This window comes from Macaca nemestrina, chromosome X (genome assembly GCF_043159975.1).
Source record: "Macaca nemestrina isolate mMacNem1 chromosome X, mMacNem.hap1, whole genome shotgun sequence".
Lineage (NCBI taxonomy): Eukaryota > Metazoa > Chordata > Mammalia > Primates > Cercopithecidae > Macaca > Macaca nemestrina.
Window position 1 is genome coordinate 44,692,890 of NC_092145.1, and position 12,751 is coordinate 44,705,640.

General features: G+C 42.1%; 1 protein-coding gene across 6 annotated transcripts in view; it reads left to right on the plus strand.

Annotated features, from left to right (window-relative positions):
- LOC105490473 (chordin like 1) overlaps positions 1-12,751 on the plus strand; it is a 127,888-nt gene that overhangs the window by 102,008 nt on the left and 13,129 nt on the right. For 3 of the 6 annotated variants that reach the window (XM_071089254.1, XM_071089253.1, XM_011756138.3), the window contains exons 8-9: positions 5,737-5,905; positions 10,602-10,796. In XM_071089254.1, coding sequence (XP_070945355.1) covers positions 5,737-5,905; positions 10,602-10,796 — 364 coding nt within the window. Of the gene's footprint in view, positions 1-5,736; positions 5,906-10,601; positions 10,812-12,751 lie in introns of all 6 variants that reach the window. The other 3 variants (XM_011756135.3, XM_011756134.3, XM_011756133.3) reach the window with 1 other exon arrangement.

Below are 12,751 nucleotides of genomic sequence, written 5' to 3' on the forward strand. Positions count from 1 at the left end.
TTTCATAAAAGCAAAACAAATGGAGACAACCTAAATGTCTACTATGGACTTGGTGTGTACATCCAATTAATGGGACACTGTACAATTGTTAAAAAGAATATGGTATGTCTAAATGTAGTAAAGTGAATCGAGCTCCAAGATATATTAAGTAACAAAACAAGGTGCAGAATGAAATTTTACACTACCACTTCTTTATGTAAAAATTGTATGTGCATGTGTATAAATGTATATAAACCAATCTGGAAGGTCACATACCAACATGTCAGGTGTGCTAATCTTAAAAGAGTAGAAGCAGGCAGGTGGAAAGGTAGATTTTGACTCTTTATATTTTCTGTATAATCTGATATTTTCCCATAAGCATCAATTATTTTTGTAATAAAATATAATCGATTTTCTAAAACCTTAGAACATCACAGCAAATATTGTATATAAGGCAGGAGTCCAGGGAATTACAGGGCAAGCCTGAGGATATTGAGCATATGAAGAAGGTGTTGATAGGGGATGCAGTAGAATGACTCATACAAACATCACAGTGCTGCTGAGGCTGGGCTTCCCGGTCATCACATGGGCCACTTCTGACTTGCATGCTCCCAGCTTGCCAACACCCAACCCAATGATTAAGCAGTGAGATGGAACCATTTCTATTTGTCTTACTGTCTATCAGTATTATTTTCTGGACACTGCTGTTTCTGAATAGTTGCAGAAGAATTGGGGAGAAGGGGTTTGGAGAACAGTACTCTGGAACTCTCAAAAAATCAGCATCCTGCAAGAGAGGGTGGGCTTCCCTGTTTGCTGGTTAATATAAACCCTGAGGAAAGATGTTCTCCATGCAACTCTATCTGCTTTATAGTAAGTGAGATTCCTTCCAGAGCCTGACAGGAGATGACGTCAGTCTCAGTTTTCTGTGTTGTGTGTTCCTCTTTTTCTCAGCCCCGATTTTTTATTGTGGTAGGAAGTTGAGCGTGGCTGAATTAGTGACTGTCAACCAGAAGTCATTCTAAAACAAATTTAGGGTTCAGTCACCTTAAGCTGTGTGGCTTATTCCCTGAGAGGCCCCCACACTAAGCACTGTGGCCACCTTAGCAGTCTTGCTGGTAATGCCATGAATTAGCCTTTCTTCTTGACTTCATTTTACACTGTCCTCAACTCCAACGCTTATCTTTCAGCTTCATTGGCAGGCCTAGTGATAGTACTTCCTGTAGCAAAAAAGGTCAGGTACAGAATGTGGGCCCTTGAAATAGTTGTTGATTTTCAAAGTTCAAGACCTATCTTTAGAAACAAACATTTGGGCCTGGTAGACCAAAATGGCCATATGGTTTCACTTTATTATAAATAAATATTTTCCTTTGTTCTGAAAGGGATAGATATTGTGGGATATGATTTGAATAATAAATAGCATCTGTAGTAATGGAAAAATATATACCTGGCGCGTAGTAGTCACCCAATAAATAAGTGTTGAATGAATGGGTGTGGGAGGTGGCGTAAAATGTGTGTGATGGTATAGTGGGGAGGGGGCTCCTCATTAATTTTAATGCACAGGAATTTGTCTCAAATCAGAAATAAACTCCAAATTTGTTGTTTGCTCTTGACCAGCCTAAAATGAGAAAATAGGAGAATCCCTTCTGAATATCCTTTGCAGGCCCAACTTCCTCAGGGGAAGAAGAAAAGGCAGCCCTAACAACACATTTCCTATCCAGTAGACTGTCCTTTTCGTAAACTGTTCCTATTTACCCCAAACCAGCAAAACCTCTGTTCAACAGAAATACAGCTGACTGGTTTCTTTTGCCAAGTGGTCTGAAAACCATCAGCTTAGCAAGTTTTATGAAGTGCACAGGAAGGGGAACCAGTGGTTCAAATATGACCCCTTTGTAAAAACCTGAAACAGTTTTTGTTTGATTTCTAAGTTGTAATTTCTCATGAATTGGTCCTGCTGCCATTGATGGGGAGTATGTGCACGCGTGCACACGCTTGCGCATGTGTGTGTGTGTGTGTGTGGAGTGGTGTGGTACGTGGGGAGGAAGAAGTAGGCACAGACTAGAAAGCCAAAACATGAAAGCATGGATAATTTTGTTTTGGACAACAGCCAAGCCCTGATTTTTGCCCCCAGTAGATTACATTGAAATGTACCATTAAACAAAGTGAAAGGGTTTGGGATAGAAACAACATGAAACAGATAAAAATCCATGTCTCATTCACATTGTCAGAACAATGGTTTGGGACGGAAATTGGCCTAAGTGTCTTCCAGCCAGGGATAGTCCTAGGTTCGTAGTGATTAAGATACAATGTTTTAATGGCTGTATGGATTAGAATATATTCTGAAGCTGCTTTTTAAATTAAACTTTTTTATTTTGAGATAACTATAGATTCACTTGCAGCTGTAGGAGATAATACAGAGAGATCCCATATTCCCTTTGCCCAGCTTCCCCAAATGGTAACATCTTGAAAATCTATAGTACAATATCACGAACATGAGGGCCCTTTCTGGACCCTGATGTTTTCTTGTCTGCACCAATAAAACTCTTACATTGTAGACTTTAGAACATGAAATTCCTGGGGAGCCTCTACAATAGTGGGGATTTTTCAACACCAGAAAAGAATTGTTTTAGAGCCACCTCTGAAGCCTGAAATATTTTTCAGTCTTTCAAGTAAGTAAATCAAAAAATACCAAAATACTGAGCAAAATAAAAGATCATAGCTATATGGTCATTTCTAACTGGTTTTGACCTGCTCTCTCAAGCAGCCTATTTGCAGCTAATTTTTAAGATAAGCTCCAATTTCGCTTACTTCAGGGCATTAATAACCTTTTTCTCCTTTGCTCTGAGTTACAAGGTCAGAATGGCCCCTCATAAGTCTCTTTCATTTGTTTACGGGAGGAACTCTTAAAAGAACCATTACCCTTAAATCAAAGTCGCACACCGCCACCACCCACTCCAGCCCCCAAACAGAAGATCCTTTATGTCAGTGATTCCCAACCTTGGCTTCAAACCAGAGACTCTTGGGGAGTATATAAAAATCCTAATGCCCAGGCCTTCCCCCAAACCACTTACATAAGGATCCCTCGGAGTGGGACCCAGGTATGAGTATTTTTTACAGCTCACCAGGTAATTTTAGTGTATAGCCAAAGTGGAGTATGTGGTATATGTGGTGGTGAACATTGTAGCTGAATGAACTTCCGTATCTGAAAGAACTTGTCTTTGGAGCAGCTTTTAGTCAAATGGTTATAGACCACTGAGTTTGACTGGACATTCTCTCTTCCACTTTCTCCTTCTTCTCCTTCTCTTCCTCCTTCTGTTCATCTTCCCCCCACTTCTACCATCTCCAAAACTCAATCTTCGTAGTCAGCTTGAATAAACTGCCTCTCCTCCCTGGCTTCCCTTTGTAAAACAAAAGACTTCAACAAGATTAGGTTCTAGGGGACTGACTGGTCTACAATAGGGTCTGTGATCAAAATTCTTGAGGATTTTTTTTTTTTTTTTTTTTTGAGACGGAGTCTGGCTCTGTCGCCCAGGCTGGAGTGCAGTGGCCGGATCTCAGCTCACTGCAAGCTCCGCCTCCCAGGTTTACGCCATTCTCCTGCCTCAGCCTCCCGAGTAGCTGGGACTACAGGTGCCCGCCACATCGTCCGGCTAGTTTTTTGTATTTTTTTGAGTAGAGACGGGGTTTCAACGTGTTAGCCAGGATGGTCTCGATCTCCTGACCTCGTGATCTGCCCATCTCGGCCTCCCAAAGTGCTGGGATTACAGGCTTGAGCCACCGCGCCCGGCGGAGGATTTTTTTTTTCGTCATGATCATTGTCCTACCATTATGATATGTCCCAGGTCTGAGACGTTGGTGCTAAAGAATAGCTTTTTATTTTGTGTTCACCATCATGAGTCAGAGAACTTCTTGTACTTGCAGCTTATCCTAGGTCAACAACCTTCCCTCTCCAATTCTATCCCAGTCTAACTGCTTCTTTTTAGGATCAGTGGGACACCAACCAGCCAAACTGTCCTCTCTGTGTTCCTTTGGCAAAACTTTGCCAAACTTCAAAAAGGACAGAGCAACCTGTAATGGCCTTTGTGGAATGTGAGCAATTATGGCAGAGAAGTACGAGCCATTGTGGGAATGAGGAATATTTGCACTGAGAATCCTATCCATGTGCATGAAAACAAATTGATGCAGATTCTTATTTGTGTGAATTTTGATAGCAATGCACCAGCGTAGGCTCCTCTTAGATAGAGAAAATAATGTCTTTCAAAAGGCTAAAAACAGTCCTCTTACTTCAGCTCCTGTTTACTCTCCCTTTCCCCTACCAGTGGCCCCTTCCTGCCAGGAGAGCAATAATAGTTCCCAAAGCGAAATTTGCAACGTGTGTGTCTGGCCCATAACTTTAATCAGTGTTTTATGGGATGATATGGTCAGGGGACCCCATAACTATCTTCCCAAGGTTCCTCACTATTTCTGTCACTGAATATAAAAATCTTCCTTTTCAATTGCCTGTGAAAGATTTTTTTAATGGGTTCCCCCTCCTTCACCCCTAACAATTGCGTACAAAATACAATTAATCTTACTTGGCTTTAAGCCTTAAGGTTCCATTCTTCATTCATTTCATCTTTTTCTACCCCCAGCCTACTTTAGCTTCTGGGAGAGGGGTGGATAGCACAATAGTCTGGTCATCATGTGTGTTGAACCCTTGCTGAAAGATTGCTTGTATGACAAGACTCTAAGCTTTTCTTAGGTGCCAGTTTTGTTCACTCAACAAATATTTGATGAGCACCTTCTAGATGCCAGGCACTAAATTCTAGACACTGGAGATGTAGCAGTGAACAAAAAGTCCTTGATTTGTAGAGCTTACATGCCAATACTGTCGTGTGCTATCAATTCTTCTATCTATAAAATACCTAGGGTATTTGTACTGTGCTGCATTATCTTATGCCATTACCTGTGTTTAGAGTCTCAGTACATCTTATCAAGACTATACTCGAATCTCATCTTTTCCTCCTATCCAGTTCACCCAATGCATGATCAGGATTCAATGCTCTGAAACAGTTCCAATTACATTACTTCTCTAACTTAAAAAAAAAAAATCCCTCAAAGCCTTCTATGCCCTCACCTCTATTGCTTACCAAATAAAGTCTTCACCCCTTAGCCTGTAATTTAAAGTCCTCCATGATCTGGCTTCAACCCACTTTTGGAATGTTATCCTGCAACTGTTCCCTTTTATGGACTCGATGTTCTCTGCTTCACCTTCTCAACTTGGAAACCTCTGCCTGGACTACTCCCCTTATACTCTGGCTGTAAAAAAGTCTACCCATCCTTCATGGCCCAGATCACAAACCCTCCCCAACTAGAAGCTCTCTCTTTCTCCTCCTGATTTGCGCAGGACTTCTTACTTCTTCTGCGGCCTCTATTTACATTCTGCCTTGCGTGCAGACTAATGTCTTAACTCTTAAACTGAAATGTGAGAGTCTTGGCAGCAGGAAGGACACTTTAACCTTTTTGGCTCTTTTCTCCCTAAGAAGTTTGCATGTGAATCTAGTCCTATCTTTTAGAAGAAGAGAGATAAACCTCAGCATGTTGCCAATGATGCTTTTACATGACTACATCCCTGTTTCTATTGGTGTAGGTGAGCATGCAGCTGAAATAAGAGCTCACCACTATAAATCAAAATTATTGAATGACTTCTAATGTGTATAACTTAATCTCTGTGATCTCATTGGTGGCTTTTGTATGAAAATTGTTCTTGTCATTTTACAGAGACATTCTTACCACCGCTCTCACTATGATCCTCCACCAAGCCGACAGGCTGGAGGTCTGTCGCGCTTTCCTGGGGCCAGAAGTCACCGCGGAGCTCTTATGGATTCCCAGCAAGCATCAGGAACCATTGTGCAAATTGTCATCAATAACAAACACAAGCATGGACAAGGTAAGGGGCATCCTTCTTTTGTATACTTCCACAACAGGGCCTCAGCAGCCCTGGTCTTTGCAGGGCTGGAGCTGGGAAAGGACTCTTTCTCCCAGGAATAGCCCATATTCACTTGTGGCTCATTTAGCATCAAGTCCATAAAGTGGGTATAGTCAGGTGACTCCAGGAGACTCTTTGGACTTCCTTAAATGCAGCCAAAAGAGCATAGTCTGGCCCCTTTTGTGCTTATGAAATAGCCTCTTGTATTTTCTCAATTGTCCCTGGGGATTGTAGGTCATTTGGGAAAATTCCTTGGGTCTTTAACAGAAAGAGTGATTGTCTGTGTTTTAGTAGGGGACCCAACATTCAAAGGTACTCAGTGCCCAACATCACTGAAGCTCTTATCTATACCTTAGAAATAGCAATTCTCACACCTCAGTGCACCCCAGATTATCCTGGGCTTCTCGTTAAAGATACATATTCCTGGCCCCACACTCAGATTCTGGTTGAATATGTAGCATATGAGACTGTCCTTAGAAATGAGTAATCCAGGTGCAGTGGTTCATGCCTCCCAGCACTTTGGGAGGTTGAGGCAGGAGGATCACTCGAAGCCAGGGGTTCAAACTAGGCTGGACAACATAACAAGACTCTACAAAAAAAAATTTAATGAAAAAAAAAATTAGCCAAGTATGGTAGTGAGTGCTTGCAGTCCTAGCTACTTGGGAGGCTAAGACAGGGGGATCACTTGAGTCCAGGAGTTCAAGGTTACAGTGAGCTATGATTGTGCCATTACACTCCATCCTGGGTGACAAAGTGAGACCCTGTCTCTAAATTAAAAATTTTAAAAAGGTAAAAGAGTAATCCAGTGAGAAATCCCAAAACCACCTGGCTGAGCACCAGGAAGACTGATCAGGTTAAGACTGACATGCTGTCCACTTAGTTGATCAACTGGCTACAACAGGCACCCACAGACTTCCATAGCTTCCAATTTCTTCTTGCACAGCATTTTCTGGCCTCCACCTGCTCCCTGCGCCCCCGCCCCGCCCCGCCAAGCACGCACATACCAGTAGCAGGAGTCAGGGGAGGAGAAACTCAATCAAACAATTGACTGCTTCTTACTTTTTTAGGCCTCCTGTCAACTAGCTCGTTGGAGCAAGGGCTCAGCTGGTTCCTTTTATGAAACCACAAACATGTTTTGTTTCCTTTAAAGGGAAAACAAATCAAAAGCAGTTCTCTGAATGGGTTAAAAGCAATAAATTATTAAACCAAATGATTGAATAACATGGGTGAAAAACAATCCGTTACAAAGAACTCCTACCATAAATCTCAACAAAGCTAGTCAAGCCAAAGCTAGTTGATCACATCTGTTACTAGTTAGATGTAAATTTCAGATTACAGATAAAAAAATTAAATTGCTTTTGAAATTTGCAGGCTTAAAAAAATTCAAAATAAAACTGTTAATGGAAAATGGTGATGTATTAGAAGAATTGGAAATACTTACTATCGATCTGTGTTTGATTTGAATTTTATTATTTTTAAGTTCCAAGGATTTCTGATAAAAGTTTATGAAATAAGGAGGGAGAGTTAGGTTAAGATAGTTTGATTTTCAATTCTAAATTGCCTCCAATAGATTCCATTTGTTGTGAAAGTATTTCAAAGCTTTTTAAAGGTGTAGGGAAATGGATTTTGAAAATCCTAAATCCCACAATTTCCACAAGGTCTCTTTAATTTCAGGGCAGAGGCTCATCCCTTGATTTTCTCCATGGCCTACAAAAACCCCAGCTGGTTTACATTTATTCATTTGCCCCCACTGATTTGGATGCAACAGTTCTATTCTGACCTTTCTAATATAGTTCACTGAGGAATCACTTGTCCCCACCCCCAACTCCCAAGCTGGATGATTCAAAATCATCCCGAGAATTTTTTGGGTAAGGAGAGGGTTGTGTTTCCTTGTCGAGAATTAACCTCACCCCATTCCACTGCAGAGTTTGAGCTCTCACCCAGTCTAGACCATTCCTTTAGTCCAAATGTTCAGGGGAGAGGGAACCTAGCCATATAACACTGGGAGTCCTGCCTGCCCTGCTCAGCATGGGTCGTTCTTTTCCTTAGATCTCTTGCTAATAATGTGGTCCTCTGATATATCTACTTGGCTCCTTGTTAGCATCAAATAAGAAAAATGATAGGACTCCACCATTTTGAACTTGAATCCAGCCTAAATTTTCTTGAAGCATACTATATATCCACTTGATCACACTGTCTAGAAGGGAACATCACTGTTTGGGGAGAAAAAAAGAGGTAGGGGCAGGAAAGAGAACAGCACATCTGGCCTGTCTTGTGTGATCCTGTCCACAGCCCTGACCTCACAGTTGAGGTGTCAGCTCTGCATTTTGTCTCATTGTAATATTGTGAGCCACTCCAGTTTAGGTTATTGGAAATCTTTACATGGGTTGACCACTTAGAGTGTCCAGTATTCTAGCAGCTCTTGCAAAGGACAGGAAAAGGCAGCCAACATTATTCTTATATCTTAATGCGACTCAGTGGACTTGATGAGAAAGAGCCCAGTGATTCATCCTTCTGAGGCCATTGTCTTGCAGCCAAATCAGCCAATTCCTAGAAATGCCTCAAGTGGGACTGTGGGACTATTTCTCCCCAACAGCCCAGCCTAAAGTGATACAACCCACCCTAGAGATGTTGTTGATTGGGATGCCCACAGGTTTCCCTGGGTGTGATGAGGTGATGGGAATAATAAGAAACACACTCAGTCCTAGTCATGACTTGAAATCTCCACAATGTCTCAGCACTCTCAAAAAAGGAGATAACTCATCCTCAGACTTCCCCATCTGCAGCCCTGTGCAGTTCTTATCTTGGAGCCTAGGTCCATGCCTTATAGTAGGAGCCAGATATATTTGGTGTTGATTTGCATAGAAAGATGCTCCTGTGGCCCCTTCCCTTTTTAGGCCCCTCAGCCTGCATCCCAGATGCTTGCTCCGTTTTTTGGGTGTGTCAGGGGAGGGGACAGGGTCTCGCTATGTCACCCAGGCTGGAGTGCAATGGCGCCATCATGGCTCACTGCAGTCTCGACTTCCCGGGCCCAAGTGATCCTCCCACCTCAGCCTCCCAAGTAGCTGGGACTACAGGCATGCACTCCCACACCTGGCGATTTTCGTATTATTATTTTTGTAGAGACTGGGGTCTCTCTTTGTTTGCCAGCTGGTCTTGAACTCTTGGGCTCAAGGGATCCTCCTGCCTCGGCCTCCCAAAGTGTTGGGATTACAGGCAGGAGCCACCACACCCAGCCAGATGCTTGCTCTTTTAAGGCCCTTCAGAAGACATGGGGCCAATGACTTAACTTCCCACTTAACAAATGTCAGACTGCCAAAGGATATCTGTGAAGCAAGCAGTGATCAGCTGTAGCCAAATATCTATAGCCACTATGAGGTGGGAGACTGAGGAAACTGCCTGAAGATTAGAGGCATAAAAGGCTATCCTTTCACAAGTTACCCAGGAGGCCGGTTGGTCCTTTCTCAATCTTGACTTACCACCTTCCTTCCCACACCAAAGAGTGCCCAACACCATTAAGCTTCATACTTATATATGTTGGTGGATCAGACAGACTCATCGCATTTGACATTCTGAATGGATTTGCTTCAGGATCTGGAAGAAACTGTCCCTTTGGGAAGAGCAGTAATTTTTGCATCTAGCCTCCATGGAAAGCAAATCTCCCAAGGAAATTTTCATGCCTGGAAGCACATCCACTTGAGGCATACAAATTTTCTATAGAATTGGAAACACTAACATTACATTCTACTAGAGATAGAACTCTGCTTTCATGCATTCATTTATTCTCTCATATATATATATATAGCTGGGCTTGGTGTCTCACGCCTGTAATCCGAGCACTTTGGGAGGCAGGCGGATCACGAGGTCAGGAGATCGAGACCATCCTGGCTAACACGGTGAAACCCCGTCTCTACTAAAAATACAAAAAAAATTTAGCCTGGCGTGGTGGAGGGCACCTATAGTCCCAGGTACTTGGGAGACTGAGGCAGGAGAATGGCGTGAACCCGGGAGGTGGAGCTTGCAGTAAGCCAAGATCGCACCACTGCACTCCAGTCTGGATGACAGAGCAAGGCTCCATCTCAAAAAAGAAATATATATATATAGGCTGCGTGCGGTGCCTCATGCCTGAAATCTCAGCACTTTAGGAGTCTGAAGCAGGTGGATCTCTTGAGTCTCAGAGTTTGAGACCAGCCTGGGCAACACAGGGAGACCCCGTCTCTACAAAAATTAAAAAAAAAAAAAAAAGTAGCACAGCATGGTGGTGCATGGTAGTCCCAACTACTCGGGTGACTGAGGTGGAAGGATTGCCTCAGCCCGGGAAGACAAGGCTACAGTGAGCCACGATCACACTACTGCAGCCTGGGTGACAGAGCAAGATCCTGTCTCAAAATACATATATATATAGACTGCCTACTATGTGTGAGGCCATTTATAAGCATCCAGAAGCTGCTGCTGAAGAATTTGGAGAAACTGCTGTGAGTAGAATATGGCCCAAGCTGTTTTTTGGTCACAGATACTACTCGGTAAACATAGCCCCATGGCTATGACAAGAACAAAAGATGGTTGATGTGTTAAGTAGTTCAGGGCTTGGGTTCTGAATATAGGGTTCCATTTTAGCTCTTTAGCTTTTAATTGCTAATACTACATTCTCTTTCAGTGTGTGTTTCCAATGGAAAGACCTATTCTCATGGAGAGTCCTGGCACCCAAACCTCCGGGCATTTGGCATTGTGGAGTGTGTGCTATGTACTTGTAATGTCACCAAGCAAGAGTGTAAGAAAATCCACTGCCCTAATCGATACCCCTGCAAGTATCCTCAAAAAATAGATGGAAAGTGCTGCAAGGTGTGTCCAGGTAAAAAAGCAAAAGGTGCGTTGGTTGGAGGCCCTGCCTTTGGTTGACTGAGATTCCCACATAGTCTTTCTAAGCTTTCTTTGGGCATCAGAAATATAACCTTTCATATAATTATAATGATAATATTTCTAATAATAATGAATTTCATTCTCTCCTCTCTTGAAAGACTGAAAAGACAGTTGCTTGGAAGAAATTTACTACCCAGAAATATGCTTGTGTCTACCACACCTCTCATGTATCCTTGAGTGTTGAACTTACCTGCTTTTCTAAATAGTAGAGAATTTAGGCTATCATGTTGATTAGGAAGAACAGTAGCAGCTTTCATTTATATCACTATTAAACCCATCAAAGTACAATCACATCCATTTCCCTTTTAAGACAGGACAAGAGGCAGGTGAGTTAGAGTAGAAGGAGACCAGGTTCTGATCCAAGCCTAAGGTGTTGAGTGACCTTGGAGATGTGCCATATCCACTCTGAGCCTCATTAGCCTTATCTGTACAATTGAAAGTTTAGAAAAATTATCTGTAAGCTCCCTTCTAACACTAGAATCCTATAATTATATTGTTATTTATCTTTTAAAGATAAGAAAACTGAAGTACATAAAGTCAAATGACTTGCCCAGATTCATTCAACTAATCGATCATAAAACCAAGGCCTATAACCCAAGTCGCTTCCAGCCCATTGTTTTTTCTATGCCAATAGAAAATATTGACTGATAAAAAAAGACAAGTTAATTATTTAAATTGTAGTTTTTAAAACATGAGCTAAATAAAATATTTTTTTTATCATTGATTGATACTAGGATTTATCAATCCCTAATAATGGGGTTGACAGAATATAGGATGGGTAATCAAGCATTCTGTCTCTGGTGTGCCACAGGTTTCCTGTGTGATCTATAACAAGTCACTTCACCCCTCTGAGCTTCAGTTTCCTTCTTTGCAAAATGAGAGGGTCAGAGTAGATTTTTTGGGGGGCCCTTACAGCTCCAGCATTCTAAGAGTCAATGATTTAGTCAATCCCAGGCACATGAATTCATCATTTTTTATGCTTTCTGCAAAGCATTTTTATAAACAGAGATGAAAATTCAAACATTTTAAAAAGCAGGTAGAGAGCTAAATTATATACTTCTTCAACTTAGTTCCTCATGACTAGAAGGCAAACATGCCCTGAATCAATGTATATTTTTTGAGCATTTTCCTGCAGGCCAGTGGTACTCAAACTTGTCTAAATATTGGAACCCCTTGGAGAGCTTCTACATATACCTGTGTCCCATCCCCAGAGACTATAATTTAGTTGATTTGAGGTATGGTCTGGGCTGTGGCATTGTTAAAAGATCCCAAAGTGAACATTATGTGCAGAAAAGTTTGAGAACTACTGCTGTAGGCCCAGGGTCATTTATGGTCTTGCTACTCAAAGTGTGGTTTATGGACTGGCAACAGCTAGGAGCTGGTTAAAAATGTTGACTCTCAGGCCCCCACTCAAGACCTACTACATCATAATCTGCATTTTAACAAGAACCTCAGGTGATTCTAATGCACATTACAGCTTGAGAGGCACTGATTTTGGGACACAGAATCTTCCTCAATGTAACAACCCCCATCTTCCAGAGTACATAGGGGGCAGGGTGTGGACAGGAAGGACAGGAGCTATTTGATAAGGTGTAGAGAACGGGGCATTGAAATTTATGAGAAAATGTATTTATTACGAGTACAGAGAGAACACATTCTTTTTTTTTTTTTTTTTTTTTTTTTTTTTTTTTGAGACAGAGTCTAGCTCTGTCACCCAGGCTGGAGTGCAGTGGCACAATCTCAGCTCACTGCAACCTTGCAACCTCCGCCTCCTGGTTCAAGTGATTCTCCCGCCTCAGCCTTCCGAGTAGCTGGGACTACAGGTATGCACTACCACACCCAGCTATTCAAACTCCTGAGCTCAAGTGACCCACTCGCCTCAGCCTC